A 19161-nucleotide genomic window follows, 5' to 3' on the forward strand; every position below is an offset into this window, starting at 1 on the left:
AGGTTGTGTCTTATCACCGCTATTACTTAGTCTGTGTTTGGTGTCTATCGGAGTGCGATAAGGTTGTGTCTTATCACCGCTATTATTTAATCTGTATTCAGAGACTTTATTCAAAGAAGCATTGGACGAGGTCGAAGATATATAATTAATATTAACGTAACCAGCATAAACAACATCAGATACGTTGATGGTACCATCCTAATAACAGCAAACAACCCACAGGAACTACAAAATACACTAAGCACCAAAATTAAAGCACCACCTAAAAAATGGGACATTTTTGATGTCTTGTATTTCCTAAACTTGTTGTCCGATTTTAGTTATTTTTCAATATGTTATAGCTTTATTCTTCAAGAATATAGATGTAATAATATTGTTGCTAAACAGATAAGTGTCATTGTATACCGGGTGTAACAATAAAAGTGTGTTTTTTCCTCAAAGTTTGGAGCACCCTGTGAAATATTCTGGCGTATATAAAATATTGAAATTAAAACTCAACTGTAACCTTATGCTTTCTTAACATTATGCTTTGGATTCATTAGCTTATGTTGGATAATAAAAAAGTTAGATACTTTAACAACTAGCAACGTTCTTCATCAATACAGGGTGTTTCTAAATAAGTGCGACAAACTTTAAGGAGTAATTCTGGATGAAAAATAATGACCGTTTGCTTTAAAAACATATGTCCGCAAATTCTTCGTTTCCGAGATGCGGGATGTTGAATTTTTTCTTACAAACTGACGATTTATTTATTGCTCCAAAACCGGTTAAGATATGCAAATGAAATTTAATAAGTTTTAGGAGGAAGTTATTGCGCATTTTTGGCATACAATTAAGAATTTAAATACCTAAGAAAGAATACCTAACCTAATACTAATCACCGTAAAAACCTAATAACCGGTTTTTACTTTAAAAAGAAAAAACCGGTTGGGACAAAAAAACAACCGGTAAAACCGGTTATTGCGAAGTAAAAAAACCGGTTTTAGTTTTAAACCGGTAGGTTTTTCCTATCCCTAAATTCTACGCGATACACGGTACAATTCCTGAAGCGGATTTTGCAGATAGGGTGGAAAAAAATAATATTAGGGTTTTGAAAACGTTAGTGACTTTGGTACCCGTTACAAGAGTAGCTAAAACAAGAACGGGACGATCATACTTGGACTGACCTCAGAGACAGAGTTAAAAACGTGGAAATAAGAAGAAGGACAGGCACCACTGATGTCACAAAATGCATAGCATAATTGAAGTGGAACTGGTTCTGGACATTTAGCCAAAATTAATGAGGTCAGCGGGCCCAAAAAATAACAAGGAAACTCTAATCAACTAGACAAAGCAGAATTAAATGGACAGATGACGTCAAAAGAGTCACTGGGAATTGGCTGCAAAAAGCTGAAGACCGACAGAACTGGAAGAAATAAGGGGAGGCCTATGTTCAAGGTTCGACCCAAAAGACTGCGTAATGATGATCTGATAGTCAGTAAAGCTTCATTTCTCCTTAAACCTCCTACCCTTCCTCTTCTGAAAACCGTTGGAAACGAACCCTTTTACGTATACAGTAATCAAAGGACCCCGCAACACTCCTTATGGAAAAGTAGTCCCGGTCAAACTTAATGAAACTGTGGTCAAATATTAGTCCTCAGTGAGTAGATTAAAAAAGTCCATGGCACCTAGGTCTAAGAAACTATTATTATCGAGCTACAGCCTTCTGAAATTCTAAAATTCAGGTACTCGGTTTACGTTAAGTGCACTAATTCACGGTCAAGTGAATGAAAATGTCTATTACTGAAAGAAGACAAACCATATTCTTTATGCATATTTGGGTGTTGCATATGAATTTGTGGTTAAAAATAGATGCATCGTATTTTAGTATTCACAAAACCTACGAAAAGTCCTCAGAAAACTGAAAATGTGCGATAGAAAATGCGCTGCTAGAGTGACATAAGAATTATCATGTTTTCATGAATTAAAGGAACGGTCATATTATTGAAAGAAGAGGGATCTATTTACCCCGGTTACGCGGTCCAGAATTAAAGAAAAAATTGTTGAAACATGATTATTACACGTTGAAATATGTTAGCTGATATGCAACTTAATACAGACAGACAAATTCAACCCAATTAACTCGACAGTTAGGAATAAAGGGAACTTATTGCATATGTTACTACCTATGCCTTTTATGTAGCTTGGGTTTATCTATTTTATATATTTTGGGGTTGGTATTTTATTGGAAGTTGTCCGCCTCCCCCAAGGAAAATGTTCCGCCATTGCTACTGAAGTATCCTGATATGTCGTGAGTTAACACGACATATGACGCATCTAACTGAAATCAGCAAAATTTTAAGGTACAGATAATCGAAGATGACATAAACCCGATTTTTCCATAGAAGATTGTAATTAATATTTCGCGTTTACCTACTACCATGTATGTACTTTGTTTTTTCTGTTGAGTTCTTTTTATTATTTTTGGTGCCACCTATATTCTTAGATTGTATTATCAAGACTTACTAAGTACTACTGTTTTACTTTATTTTGAGTTTTGTGTACCACCGCAAATAATGATATGTACCACCGTAGTATACGTACCACAGATTGAGAACCGCTGATCTATTTGCAAAAACTGCTGCTTCGTCGGCATATCTAATGATTTTTAGAGGCACTCTATTCTACATGCGTGAAAACCTGAGGCGTCTTGTTCTGCTCTAGCATGACTTGTTGTGGTTGTTCCTCAATTTTCTGAAGGTGCTTCAATAGCAGTGGCGGAACATTTGCCTTGGGAGAGGGGGCGACTTCCAATAAAACACTAACCCCTAATTACATAAAGTAAATAAACCCAAACTACAAGACATAGATAATTTAAATAATAACATTTGCAATAAGTTCCCTTAATAATTTTCCTGTCTAGTTAATTGGGTTGAATTTGTCTGTCTGTAGTAAGTTTCATGTCAGCTAATATATTTTTTATGTTTCAACAATTTTATATTTAATTCTGAACCATGGTACGGGAGGAATTACCCTATTTTCCCTAGATCCGCCACTGTTTAGTAGTTTTTTAGAGATAAGGCGGAACTGCAGCTATGCTGGTATTAGATAAGTCTGAACCATTCATGGAAACATGATAATTCTTATGTCGCTATAGCAACACATTTTCTATCGCACTTCTTCAGTTTTCTGAGTACTTTTCGGAGGTTTTCTGATGACTAAAATACGATGCATCTATTTTTAACCACGAATTCATATGCAACACGCAAATATGCATGAAGAAAATGAATCTGTCTTCTTTCAATAATAGATATTTTCATTCACTTGACCGTGAATTAGTGCATTTAACGTAAACCGAGTACCTGAATTTAAGAACTTCAGAAGGCTGTAGCTTGAGAATAATAGTTTTTCAGACCTAGGTGCCCTGGAATTTTTTAATCTACTCACTGAAAACTATCATTGACCAAAGTTTCGTCAAATTTGACCGGGACCACTTTTCCATAAGGAGTGTTGCGGTGTCCCTTGCTCGAAATAAAAACATAATCATTATTACTTTCATTGTGAACTTCAAACATGGTATGTGGCACTCGATACGCAATATTACATCCTGCTTTTGCTAGGTTTATGGTATATAAAAAAGCATGAAAAATATATATTCCATATTATTGGTGGTTTATTATCTACAACTATATTAATCACATTCTACATCAATTATATCAACAAGTTCGAAGCTTTGAACATACCAAGGGCAGAGTAAGTATCCTTCTTCCTTTTAAATGGTAAGTATGTTTCTTCCTGCTAAATGTGCTTCGATTTACGTAGAGCATCACCTTAACAATAATCAATTATTTATATTGAGCCGGCCACTCACGGTACTGCGGTGTCGTTCGACAAGATCGTCGATGATATCAATTTCTGCAGTACTACTGCAGCAGACAGGTTAGTCTGTCTGTGGACAAGTTGTACGATTTCGTTGGGTGGACGGTCACACACGATAAAAATTTTTGCCAATTAGTCGAATTCGACTATAAACAATTCGAATTAACAATAATCAATTATTTATATTGAGCCGGCCACTCACGGTACTGCGGTGTCGTTCGACAAGATCGTCGATGATATCAATTTCTGCAGTACTACTGCAGCAGACAGGTTAGTCTGTCTGTGGTCAAGTTGTACGATTTCGTTGGGTGGACGGTCACACACGATAAAAATTTTTGCCAATTAGTCGAATTCGACAAAGTTGAATGAGGCCGCAGTACCGTCAGTGGCTGGTTTTAGACATGTACATCAGTTTTCTCTTAAAACCAAAAAAAGTCTTGTTAGGAATCACAAAATTACTAAGTGACAAAAAATGTAAACATCGGGATATATTTATCCGATTTTAATAATTTTTGGTATGCTATTATTGGAGTGTGACAAGGTTGTGTCTTATCACCGCTATTACTTAGTCTGTGTTTGGTGTCTATCGGAGTGCGATAAGGTTGTGTCTTATCACCGCTATTATTTAATCTGTATTCAGAGACTTTATTCAAAGAAGCATTGGACGAGGTCGAAGATATATAATTAATATTAACGTAACCAGCATAAACAACATCAGATACGTTGATGGTACCATCCTAATAACAGCAAACAACCCACAGGAACTACAAAATACACTAAGCACCAAAATTAAAGCACCACCTAAAAAATGGGACATTTTTGATGTCTTGTATTTCCTAAACTTGTTGTCCGATTTTAGTTATTTTTCAATATGTTATAGCTTTATTCTTCAAGAATATAGATGTAATAATATTGTTGCTAAACAGATAAGTGTCATTGTATACCGGGTGTAACAATAAAAGTGTGTTTTTTCCTCAAAGTTTGGAGCACCCTGTGAAATATTCTGGCGTATATAAAATATTGAAATTAAAACTCAACTGTAACCTTATGCTTTCTTAACATTATGCTTTGGATTCATTAGCTTATGTTGGATAATAAAAAAGTTAGATACTTTAACAACTAGCAACGTTCTTCATCAATACAGGGTGTTTCTAAATAAGTGCGACAAACTTTAAGGAGTAATTCTGGATGAAAAATAATGACCGTTTGCTTTAAAAACATATGTCCGCAAATTCTTCGTTTCCGAGATGCGGGATGTTGAATTTTTTCTTACAAACTGACGATTTATTTATTGCTCCAAAACCGGTTAAGATATGCAAATGAAATTTAATAAGTTTTAGGAGGAAGTTATTGCGCATTTTTGGCATACAATTAAGAATTTTATTTTCACCTTTGGCGTGCATGCGGGTAATATAACCGGGTAATATGACCTGTATGCACGCCAATGGTGAATATAAAATTCTTAGTTGTATGCCAAAAAATGCGCAATAACTACCTCTTAAAACCTACCAAATTTCATTTGCATATCGCAACCGGTTTTAGAGCAATAAATAAATCGTCAGTTTGTAAGAAATAATTCAACATCGCGTATTTCGGAAACGAAGCATTTGCGGACATATGTTTATAAAGCAAATGGTCATTATTTTTTATGCAGAATTACCCCTTAAAGTTTGTCGCACTTATTTAGAAACACCCTGTATTGATGAAGAACATGGCTAGTGGTTAAAATACCTAACTTTTTTATTATCCAACATAAGCTAATGAATCGAAAAGCATAATTTAAGAAAGCATAATGCTGTAGTTGAGTTTTAATTTCAATATTTTATATACGCCATAATATTCCACAGGGTGTTCCAAACTTTGAGGAAAAACACACTATCATTGTTACACCCGGTATACAATGACACTTATCTGTTTAGCAACAATATTATTACATCGATATTCTTGAAGAAAAAAGCTATAACATAATAAAAAAATTACTAAAATCGGACAACAGGTTTAGGAAATACAAGACATAAAAATGTCCCATTTTTAAGGTGGTGCGTTAATTTTGGTACTTAGTGTACAGGGTGTAACAAAAATACAGGTCATAAATTAAATCACATATTCGGGGACCAAAAATAAATCGAATTAACCTAACTTACCTTAGTACTAATATGCACATAAAAAAAGTTACAGTCCTTTGAAGTTACAAAATGAAAATCGATTTTTTCGAATATATTGAAAACTATTGGAGATTTTTTATTGAAAATGGACATGTGGCATAGTGAAATGTTCGGTTTACATCTAAATTTTTCCAAAACTAAAACTTTAGTATTTTTAAAGACATCTATAAACGTACATTTGTATGTCAAAGGACAAATAATGGAGCAGGCAACTTCCATAAAATATTTGGGAGCAAATGTCAATCGCCAGTGTAATCCAAAATAGAAATATCACGAATCGAACAAGAGAGGTAAACAATCTTAAACATAAAAACATCTTTTACAAGATCAGACCTTAGTCTAGAATTGAGAGTCCTAATGATCACATGTTACGTTTCTTGGGTCTTGCTGTATGGCTGTAAAAGTTGAAGAATGGACCCTGAAACAAAAATAAAAAATAGATGCCTTTGAAATGTCTATATGCAGGCAGATGGTGAGAATTCATCATCATCATTATCATGTAACCATTTCCGCCCATTGCTGGACATAGGTATCTCCCATTTTTTGCCACTCTTCACGGTTTTGCGCGTCTTCCATTTCCATTTCTTGGACATTCGAATAATGTCGTCCACCCAGACTGTTGGTGGTCGTCCTGTGCTACGTTTTTCTTCTCTTGGGTGCCAGTCAATTTGTTTCCTGGTCAATCTTGAGCAACAAAAAGTTACTAACTATGAGGAAGTTCGGCGCATGAGTAAACAAAAACACTTACTAAGAATAATTAAAGAAAGGAAAATACGAAACTTAGGTCATGTACTGAGAGATGAAAAGTATAAATTACTCCAAATCATATTGAAAGGTAAAGCACAGGGCAAAAGTTCAGAATAATGACGCCAGAACTCGTGGCTGAAAGACTTGAGGAGTAGGTTTGACCGCTCATTCACGGAAATCTTTCGTGCAGCATTTTCCAAAACTACAATTGCCATTTGGATAGCAAACATTCGAAAGAGGACTACCCAAAAAAAAAATAAGAGGCACATTCAGTGTCCCTTAATTAGTCAAATTATTAAAAATGAATAACCATTTTCAATTTCGTTGCAACACGAAACTACAGCCGCATCATTATTCCAGTTCAATCAGAGAGTGCAGCAAGCACCTCTACCGGTTTCGAAACTTATTAGTCTCTCATCAGGAGGCACATATGCTGTTCTCTCTGACCCAACTAGGACAAATCCCTGCGTGCAGTCACGGATTGCAACGAACGAAATGGCAGGGATGCCGTAGCGGCCACTGCTATCAAAAAACTAAGTTTTCAATCTAATAGCACATAAAACAACATCCAAAAATGTTATTCTATATCCTACCAGACTGAAAACAATGGGAACCTTCTCTGGTAACACATCCGAGGCTTCTATAGTTTGCAAGCCATAACAGATGCTGAGACTAAGGAAGATGAGGTAATTTTACAATTTATAATTCACGTCCCATCTGCTCAGCGCGGTAAAGTTCCAACGAGAATGATTCCCTTCGTACTCCACTCGGAGTAAATTTAAATCAAAAATGAATAATCATTTTCAATTTCGTTGCAACACATAACTACAGCCGCATCATTATTCCAGTTCAATCAGAGAGTGCAGCAAACACCTCTACCAGTTTCGAAACATATTAGTCTCTCATCAGGAGGCACATACGCTGTTCTCTCTGACCCAACTAGGACAAACCCCGGCGTGCAGTCACGGATTGCAACGAACGAAATGGCAGAGATGCCGTAGCGGCAACTGCTATCAAAAAACTAAGTTTTCAATCTAATAGCACATAAAACAACATCCAAAAATGTTATTCTACATCCTACCAGACTGAAAACAATGGGAACCTTCTCTGGTAACACCTCCGAGGCTTCTATAATTTGCAAGCCATAACAGATGCTGAGACTAAGGACGATGAGGGAATTTTACAATTTATAATTCACGTCCCATCTGCAGCAGACACCGGTAGAGGTGCTTGCTGCACTCTCTGATTGAACTGGAATAATAATGCGGCTGTAGTTTCGTGTAAAATTTTTATTCATTTTTTATTTACATTTACTCCGATTGGGGTACGAAGTGAACCATTCTCGTTGGAACTTTACCGCGCTGAGCAGATGGGACGTGAATTATAAATTGTAAAATTCCCTCATCTTCCTTAGTCTCAGCATCCGTATGGCTTGCAATTTGTAGAAGCCTCGGAGGTGTTACCAGAGAAGGTTCCCATTGTTTTCAGTTTGGTAGGATGTAGAATAACATTTTTGGATATTGTTTTATGTGCTATTAGATTGAAAACTTAGTTTTTTATAAATTATTAAATTTTCAGCGTAATTCGTCAATTTACTGCATAAGCTGGTTCAATAACGTGTTGAAGATCCACGATTTCTTATAAACTCATTGACACGCCTGGGCATCGTTCTGATGATGTGGTCAATATCCTGTTTTGGTATCTGTTTCAAGCCTACTGCAACTTCGTGAGTAAGAGCTGATGAAGTCTATGGAAAGTGTTGCAAATTCAAGAGCCTGCAACCTCTCATGTCCCTGACATGTTCCATTGGAGACAGATCAGGCCACCGTGGTAGCCAATGCTAACAGTTTATGTGCCATTGATCCATAAACGCTAACGATTCTCGAGAACATGAGTTCTGGTATTTTTTTGCTGAGAAATTGGTTTTTATATGTTGTTTTTTGTTTCATATTCTTGTTGCATTCTTTTGCGCTTCTGTAAACTAAGAAAACATTTTTCGAATTATTTAAATCTTTTTTCAAATCATAACGTTGGTACCTAATATATTTTTATAATATAAATATATAATATATCCCACCTTGCTCTTTGTCGCGCTCGGCTGGTTTTCATTGGCATGTACGCGGTTTTTTGTATTGCTTGATTCCTTTGAATGATAGCTCATCTTTTCCAGTTGGACCAAATTCGATTTCTAATATAAAATATAACCTTCTGGAAACATTTGTACAAAATTGTAAGTTCGACTGACTATAACTATAAACAATATATTTTTCTACAGATTCGGACTAGACTATTTTCGTAACGCGGTAATGGAACTTTTTGTTGGAAAACTGGTTAACGACCCTGCGATTAGGTTTTGTACATGAATAACCATGTACTATAATCTGATTATACTTTTTGTTTCTTTTTATTTCTAGGTCTATGTATAACATGAAAAATATAAGGGGAAATCCGCACTTTCATAAACAGCATTGTTCAGCCATTGGAAATACATGTGGTCCTCTTCTTGGTATTATTTTTGGTTATATCACATATAAAACAAGAAACGTCGAGATGTTCAAACAAAAGGTATAGTTGTTCTGAATATTTTTATGTATTGATAATTTCTTTTTGTTCTTCTTCATGTGCCGTGCTCCATTATCGAGCGTTGGCTATAAAATTGACTATAGTAATTTTGTTGTCGGTTGCTCGGAAAAGATATATAGAGGATCTGTTAAACCATTCTCTTAGGTTTTTAAGCCAAGACGTTCTTCTTCGACCTGGCCATCTTCTTCCGTCTACCTTGCCTTGCATCATTAAATTGGAGTAGATTATACCTCTCTGCATGTCGCATAACATGACCAGAATATTTACACTTCCGCAACTTTTCCCATCATATTTGTAGGATTTACATATTTACCCCAATTTACATATTTGTAGGATTCTCCGATATACTCTGATTTTAAAGGTCCAGTTTCCTGAGAAGTGTATCCGTTAAAGTCCAACCTGTAACACCATACAAAAGAGTAGAGAACACATAACATCTCACTAATCTAAGTTTTAGACTCAAAAGTAATTTTGTTTCCACATAACAGTTCCTTCATATTAAAGAATGTAGCTCTGCTTTCTCTACACTTATTCTAATTTCTCTGCTTATGTTCCAGTTCTTATTTAGATTACAACCAAGGAAGGTGATGTTGTTGTTATTTCTCTCCAGTTGCTTACTAAAGCTGTTACCAGACTCATATGACTCAAAACATACAGGGTGAGCCAATCCTCTGGTTTTCTTTGATTACGGCTAAACTATGAGATATACAAAAAAATGTTGATAACAATAGTAGTGTGTACTAAAAACGACTATAATTAACAATTATTTTCGATTATACACAGTGAGTCAGAACGACGGTACGAACCAAAGTTGTAATTTTTTTAAATAGAACACCCTATATATTAAGTCAAAGTTTTTATAATATAGTGTTATTTTTAAATAATTTAATATCTTTTACTTATAGCCATAAAATATACAGTGTGATCACTATTGGCAAATAAAAAATTTTCTTATTTTTTTTAATGGAACACACTGTATATTATTATTGCAGTTTGTAGTTAGTATTCTAACCTTTCTTTTATAGAAATAGAAATAGAAATATGCTTTATTGTCATTGAAAATTATACAATTTTATGGACAAAGCTTAACATAGAGTCACGAAAAAGATATACATAACAATAACAAATACAATTTTATAAAATTAGATAAATCGTCAATAAAAAAATATAAACAAGTTAAAAAAGTGAAGTAAAAAAACAAAAATAAAAACAAAAACCAAAAAACAAAAACAAAATTATTTCTATTTCTATTTCTAAGATACCAAAGATGAAAATAAAGACGTAATTAAATATTAAAATAAAACGTATGCAAGTGCAACTTAATTGAATTTAATAACTTCAAAATTATGTTACAATAATTATTTATGAAACAGTTCGTGAAGTATGCTTTTTGCGAACGCACACGTGTTTAGAGCAGAGACATGTAAAGAGGATGGACTTGGCTATTAGGGATATGCCACTCAGTGCATCGAGGTGTAACGCCGACGTAGGATTGAGTGGTCTAGCCATCGTCAGTCACATGTGCTGGGTCGCTTGGTTAAAAGAGATAGATAGACCACCGATCGACTGTTTACATGCTGTTTCCGCGTTACGCTTTTTTGGTGAGTATGCCGAGTCTAGACTTATGTCAATGGTTTAGAGTCGCGTAAGTTCGCAAAAAGTACATACAAATAAAAAAACTGTAACTTTTCGTCACTGGAATTGATTTCTATTTTACAATTTTTAGACCTTTGATATTTAAAAATTATAACTTCTTTCAAACCACAAAACTGTCAAAACTTTTGTTGTAATTTATTACTCAAATGTCATCACCATGACAACGCGGGTTAAGGATATTTGATTATAGCGACAGATATAGCTATACAGTATGTCTCTTATTAATTCAGATATACTTTCCAGTTTACGTCACCTTTGCAGTGCACGTTAACTTAACAAGAAAAGTTAGGTTATGTAGAGATGTTAGTGGTGGACATAAATATACAGCATATTGCTTGATTTTGTTTATTACTGTTACTTATAATTTTCTAAATTCTTTTTATTTTTGATTGAAGTTCTGTGTTAAAGGCTTTAACTGATTTTTTATAATTTATAATGTTAATCAAAATTAATTGATAAACCAATGATATAAATTCAGGTTAAAACAAGACATACGTAATTTTTTGCACGGCTAGCTTTGATCCCAATAATTGTGGATCGCTCGTTATGAAAGTGTGCCAAAAAACACTGCGAAAAAGTAAACCCCATTTAAAATACATTGTTACTTCACGTACACTTTAAATCATTTGCGCACTGGTATATATAATGACAGTTTTCACAACCTAAAAACTTATGCATAATATGAGATAGAATAGATAAACAATATTTTACCATGCTAATAAGTAATTAACATGCATAAATTAATTATTAAATTAAGCAGCCAATTTTAAAATCTACCCTAGAACTTTTCTACCCTTGTAACTTTCTTGTACCCAATTTTGTTAGTTAAATTGTATTTACGAGTAAGATCAGTTAATTACTTTTGAATTTACCCACATCTTGAGAACGTATAAAGTATGCTTTGAAACAAATTAACGTTATAGAAGTATAAATATTATGAAGTAAATAGTATCTAATGCCTAATGGTTTCGCCCAAAAAAATGTCGTATGCACCAATTATTGTTCTGTTGAAAAATTAAAATTTAAAATATAAAAAATTGTTAACAAAAACTTCAACTAGAGAAGAGTTACCAGCTTTTGTGACACCAGTAAATACTATTTATATTAATAAATAATTTTGATGATACATTTAACATTCATTTGTTATTCTGAAGCTATTTCCTTGTGGCATTTTTATGATTAACTATTTAGATGGGAAATAAGCCACAATTAAATAGAAAAAATAATTTTATTAAATTTTCGAAGCCCAAATTGGGTTTCGTTGTCAAAATACAAAATACTACTAAAATAAACAAAAATGTTGTTGCTAAGTAAAAAAATTCTTCTAATAATTTATTTAATCTGACTCATTTATATTGGCAATTCAGACGTATATTATACCTACATATTAAAGTAGAAGACTTTAAAATGATATCGCCAATATTTATGAGTTGCGTTCCTGAGACGACTTTAATAAAAGATAGTTCATTCGATTACATGAAATTAATCCCAACTCAAGAATATCCAAGTCTGAATTGCCAATATAAATGAGTCAGATTAAATAAATTATTAGAAGAATTTTTTTACTTAGCAACAACATTTTTGTTTATTTTAGTAGTATTTTGTATTTTGACAACGAAACCCGATTTGGGCTTCGAAACGTTAATAAAATGATTTTTTCAACTTAATTGTAGCTTATTTCCCATCTAAATAGTTATTCATTTGTTTCAAAGCATACTTTATAATTATGTTCTCAAAATGTAAGTAAATTTAAAAGGTAAATTAAAAGTTCTGATCTTACTCGTAAATACAATATAACTAACAATATTCATTTGGTACAATAAAGTTGCTATGGTATAAAACTTGGTAGATTTAAAACTTGGTTGTTTATTTAATTTAGTAACTAATTCATGCATTCATTAGAAGGGTAAAATATTTTTTGTAAATAATTTAACGGTATCTATTAAATTCAATTAAATTGTACTAGCATACGATTTATTATAATCTTAAATTACGTTTTTATTTTCATATTTTAATATTTTGATGTATGTTTCTAAAACGAGATTATAATTATTTTTTTTGAAAATAAAATTTTTAATAAAAAATTAGCAAAAACGTAAAATATAGAGTTTTTTTTAATATCTACAAAACGAAACATGCTAGGTACATACAACCTGATACCAAAATATAGGGTTGTAATATTTACTACAAAATACAATACTAATATACAGGGTGTCCCATTAAAAAATGAGAAAATTTTGTATTTCCAAATAGTGATCATACTGTATATTTTATGGCTATAAGTAAAATATATTAATATATTTAGAAATGACACTATATTATAAAATATATGACGTATCACTTAAATTTTGGAAACATAATCTACAGCCCTATAAATATTACCATTTTTCTCAATAAAAATGTAAATATTTCGAAAATTATAAACTTTAGGCCTATAAGCCCTTAAATAAATTCCTCATATTTTTTAAAAATATATTCAAAAATGATTTAATATATAGGGTGTTCCATTTCGAAGAACAAAACTTTGGTTCATACCGTCGTTCTCTCACCCTGTATAATCGAAAATAATATTAAATTATGGAAGTTTTTGATAAACATAAGTTTTGTTATAAACATTTTTTTGTATATCTCATTGTTTAGCCGTAATAAAAGAAAACCAGAGGTTTGGCGCACCCTTTATATTATAAAAATAAAACGATAGGTGTTACGCGTGAAAAATACCAAATATATTAAAATCCCAATCAAAAACTGGGTTAAATAAAATAGAACCTCAAAGTTCAAAATCGGTATACCTTAAATAAATGTATTTTCTCGGCCTGACATTGAACTAATTTCTTATTTTTCTTTTATTCCCAAATAACTCGAGTAGAGCCATCTAACTAACCCACTCCATACCATTACTATACCACCTCTGTATGTGTGAACGTCCTGGGCATGTTTTAAACGTTAAATACAAAAGACGCTATAGTTTTGTTATAATAAATTAATTTATTTAATATAAAAATAATTTTTAATTTGTTTAAACAAAGATAAAAAAAAAAAACAGTAAAATTCTGTATAAAAGTTATATTTAAAATCCCTCAAAAGGGTCACATCAAAATCACAACATAACTGGTTTTCGACTGGTTTACCAGTCATCATCAGTGTTTACCTAAAATGAATATAACCTGATAAAATAATGCAAAGATATTGAAATTTTGACTACGGTTAAGAAAATAATAGATTATACTCACGTGCAATCTACAAGCTAACCACCAAGATATTGTTTGACAAAAATATGTGGGTTAAGGCCCAGTGAAAGTTGTCCGTCAAGGAAACATTGGTTTAAAATGTTACATCAAACTAGGATGTTTAAAATATTTGGCTAATCTGCCCCAGGTAACATCTGAGCTGTGGATATGACTTGTTCACATGTTAAAAGTATGAAGGCAAGTGACAATGCAATGGATAGAGACCTCCGAACGATGACAAGATAGAAATGACTTCTACAGGAAGTTGAAAATTAACCTGTCATATTTAAAAACTAAGGTGTACATCTTGTTAAAATTAGAAATGATGTAACAACACACTCCATTGTGAAAATTATCATTTAAAATTCTTTGTTATAGTTAAAAATTTATTCACGTTTACTTTAGTGGAGTTAGTTAGGCAAACCACATTACACAAAAGTTTTGTATTCGAGAACTAAATTCAGTAATAAAATCTGATTATCAAGAGATCTAAGATTTAAAAAAGCAATTTTGTGTTGAATTACTTTTTTAAATCTTAGATCTCTTGATAATAAGATTTTATTACTGAATTTAGTTCTCGAATACAAAAACTTTTGTGTAATGTGGTTTGCCTAACTAACTCCACTAAAGTATATGTGAATAAATTTTTAACTATAACAACGAATTTTAAATGATAATTTTCACAATGGAGTGTGTTGTTACATCATTTCTAATTTTAACAAGCTGTACACGTACACTGTACACCTTAGTCTTTAAATATGACAGGTTAATTTTCAACTTCCTGTGAGACTGTCATTTCTGTCTTGTCATCGTTCGGAGGTCTCTATCCATTTCATTGTCACTTGCCGTCATACTTTTAATATGTGAACAAGTCATATCCACAGCTCAGATGTTACCTGGGGCAGATTAGCCAAATATTTTAAACATCCTAGTTTGATGTAATATTTTAAACCAATGTTTCTTTGACGGACAACTTTTACTGGGCTTTGACCCACATATCTTTATCAGACAATATTTTGGTGGTCAGCATGTACATTGCACGTGAGTATAACCTATAATTTTCTTAACCGTATTCAAAATTTCAATATCTTTGCATTATTTTATCAGGTTATATTCGTTTTAGGTAAACACTGATGATGACTGGTAAACCAGTCAAAAACTAGTTATGTTGTGATTTTGATGTGGCCCTTTTGAGGGATTTTAAATATACCTTTTATACAGGATTTTACTGTTTTTTGTATTATATGGTATACAGTCAACTACAGGAAAATTTTTCCTAGTGGGTTTTTTAAACAAAGATTGTTTGCATAAATTTTAGTACCGCGGATAAATAACTAGAAGATAAAGGCATAGAGTGCTTCACGCTGGCCTAGTTTTGTAATTTGATTAGGGCACCACATTGGAATCTTATTACCCAGGATTCCATTGTGAAGAGCATTTGGCTACGATAGTTGTGCCCCCATCGCGCATCAGCGTGCTATGGGGGGAAAGGAATGGCCTGGGACATTGAAGCGAGGTGGGGTGATCCCTGTTTTTACTCGGGTCAAAACACCTCGCCCCAATGAATTGTTACACCCGAATGTACTTTTTCGATAGGGTGGACATCTCACACAGGTCGGGTTGAATCAAATTGCTTGCTTGCTTTCTTGTTTGCATAATTAGGCAGCTTTCAAATGAAAATATTTGTATATGTTAAAAGGTACACGTGTGTTAAGCTTTTCTAAAAAAAAAGGCTAGAACTGAAAAAAATATGTAGTTTTATTTTATTATGAATAAATTATGTTGTTATAACAAAACTAAAGCGTCTTCTGTATTTAGTAGTGTTTTAGTTAGATGGCTCTGCTCGAGTTATATGGGAATAAATAAATGAAGAAGATTGCTCCATGAGAAGCCGAGAAAATTTTTTTTAACATATCCCGATTTCGAACTTTGAGATTCTATTTTTAGTCCTGTCGCCAGTGAGGGTACAACGGCCTCCTTAATTCAGATGGACTTACCAAGTTTTTTTATGTACAGTGGAACCCCGATAAGTCGGCCCCCGATAACCCGGAAGTCCGGCTAACCCGGACGGATTTTCATCAGATAAACATTTTGATTTTCAATATTTTGTATTTTGACAACGACTTGATTTGGGCGTCGTGAAACGTTAATAAAATTATTTTTCAATTTAATTGTGGCTTATTTCCCATCAAAGTGGTTAATTATCAGACAAACCTTTCAACAATAAAAATGTATGTAATATAATATTTGAGAGATAATGTGTATGTGTGTAATTTGAACTATACGATATTAAAAATGACTCATAGCACACGCCGCAGAAACAACAGGCACCTGTCTGTAGTACCTATTCCTTTTTATTTCAAACTGTCTTAGCATTGTTCAGAAAAGACTATTTAAAAAATTCTTTTATAAACAATGGTCTTTAGTTTTCACTGTTCTTATATAACATTACATCGTTGTGACTGTATTGTGTGTCTTGTATTGTTCGCTTCCGTTTGCTTACGTTTGTGTTTGGTGTTTTTTATAGTAATTTTGATGAGTAGGTACTGTGCATATTTATAAATATATTTCATGTTATTTCAATTCTAACGGAGTTTATCTGTAAGTATACCATATTTTATTAATTTTTACCATATTCTCCGGCTATCTCGGATTTTCGATAACCCGGATCGGCCGCGGTCCCGATTAATCCGAGTTATCGAGGTTCCACTGTATTTTGACCCGTAGAACACGAAAATTTTTTGGGTAACAGTCGATCCGGATGTCAATAAGATTGTTATAGACAAAGAACTTAAGGAATCACATAACAGCGATTTTTCGCAAAACTTAACATTTTTTTGTATTTTTTGGGTCATCCTAAGCAAAAAATGTTTTTACAAGTTTTTTCGTAGGATGCATAGTTTTCTTCATAAACGCGGTTGAACTTTCAAAAAATCGAAAAAGTGCAATTGTTGAACCCGAATAACTTTTGATTGAAAAATCAAATGGCAGTTCTGCTTACCGCATTTGAAAGTTCAAGTCAAATTCTATCGGTTTTGATTACTTTCATTGCTAAAAATTATTTTTTTATTATTAAACAAAGCTATAAACACATAGTGATTGAATGATGTTTTCAATGCATTTCTCATTTGAAATCCAACGGGTAGGCGCGCATACAGACATTTTCTACGTAGATTACGTACATTAAAACTCATGCATTGGGCACGGGAAACACTGTGTGTTTATGGCTTTGTTTAACAAATAAAAACTTAATTTTTAGCAATGCAAATAATCAAAACCTATAGAATTTGACTTGAACTTTCAAATGCAGAAAGCAGAATTGCCATTTTATTTTTTAATCAAAAGTTATTCGGGTTCAAAAATTGCACTTTTTCGATTTTTTGAAAGTTCAACCGCGTTTATCTCGAAAACTATGCATCCTACGAAAAAATTTGTAAAAATAGTTTTTGCTGAGAATCGCCCAAAAAAATACAAAAAAATATTTTGTTGTTCGAAAAATCGCTGTTATGTAATTCCTCAAGTTCTTTTTTTATAACAATCTTATCGACATCCGGATCAACTGTTACCCAAAAAATTCGTGTTCTACGGGTCAAAATACATAAAAAAAACTTGAGTAAGTCCATCTGAATTAAGGAGGCCGTTGTATCCCCCCTGGCGACAGGACTATTTCTTTAACCTTGTGTTTGATTGGGATTTTTGTATTTTCGGTATTTTTACGCGTAATACCGATCGTGTTTATTATTATAATATGTTATGAGTCTCTTGAGGATATGATTTGTATGTAGAAAGAGGACCGAAATATTTTTTTGCATACACATTAGTGACTCAGCCAGTTACAAATTACATATTTTAGCCCTAACTAACCTAAATAATCCTAACTACATTAAGCGAATATCCGAAAGAAAAATCAATAATTATGACAAAAGGGACATTAACTGGGACACACACTTCTCGTCCAGGGACCCATCAGGACATTTTCATACAACAACACAAGACTAGGCCACGGATAAATAAGGTAAATTTACAAAAGATTAGACATAGGTGTCAAACACTAACTAAACCCTAAGCTACTAATAATACTATAATACAATTTTACAATTTGTGAGAAAGTCAATAAGTAACCTAAATATTTCTTTCAATCCCAAAGATATCAAATACTGTATATTAACAGGAGATTGCAATCCCAACGTTAAAAAAACTATTATATAATTTATTTGATTCTTGTATATTTTTAATGCATCCAAAAAATAAATGGTCTAAGTCACCTTTCACGCCACAATGTTCACAATTTTCAGATTCAGTTACTTTCAACTTATATAAATGTGAAAGATAACATGCATGACCAAATTTCATTCTGGTCATCGTCGTGATGTATATCGTATTTCCTTGGCATATCAAGTTCTTTATGCCAATATTCTTTGGGAAAAACTTGTTGATTACTATTGTATCTATTGGGGTCTGTAAAACAGTATTCCTTCCATGTATAGTTCCATCTACTAAGGACTTTAATTTTAGACATCCTTAGAAATTCTGGAGTGCATATATTATAATTAGCTTCAGTTCCTACGAAAATGCTCTCCTTTGCCAAAAAATCAACAGTCTCATTATCTTTAATTTCAATGTGTGCTTTCACCCAAATGAATTTTATGTATCTTCTAACACTATGTAACTTGCATGTTTGAAAGCTGTTTTTCTCGTATAACACAAAAACTATAAGCTTTTACAAAATTTTACCAAAATTAAAGATAATAAAAAATTGAATACATTTTTCATTCAAAGAACTACTCTAATGTATTTATTTACTCAAAGTAAGTTATGGGTAATTGAAGGTATATTTTTTTTGACGACTACGCAAATCAAGCTTAAATAACGGGAAAACGATGCATTTAATAAAATATGCCTAATAAACACTTGTCAAATAC

General features: G+C 32.8%; 1 protein-coding gene across 5 annotated transcripts in view; it reads left to right on the plus strand.

Annotated features, from left to right (window-relative positions):
* Positions 1-19161, plus strand: part of LOC114337262 (nose resistant to fluoxetine protein 6-like) — a 202714-nt gene that overhangs the window by 138208 nt on the left and 45345 nt on the right. For 3 of the 5 annotated variants that reach the window (XM_050642947.1, XM_050642952.1, XM_050642950.1), the window contains exon 8: positions 9185-9335. In XM_050642947.1, coding sequence (XP_050498904.1) covers positions 9185-9335 — 151 coding nt within the window. Of the gene's footprint in view, positions 1-3538; positions 3733-9184; positions 9336-19161 lie in introns of all 5 variants that reach the window. The other 2 variants (XM_050642951.1, XM_050642949.1) reach the window with 2 other exon arrangements.

Source organism: Diabrotica virgifera, chromosome 2 (genome assembly GCF_917563875.1).
Source record: "Diabrotica virgifera virgifera chromosome 2, PGI_DIABVI_V3a".
In the NCBI taxonomy this organism is placed as follows: Eukaryota; Metazoa; Arthropoda; class Insecta; order Coleoptera; family Chrysomelidae; genus Diabrotica; species Diabrotica virgifera.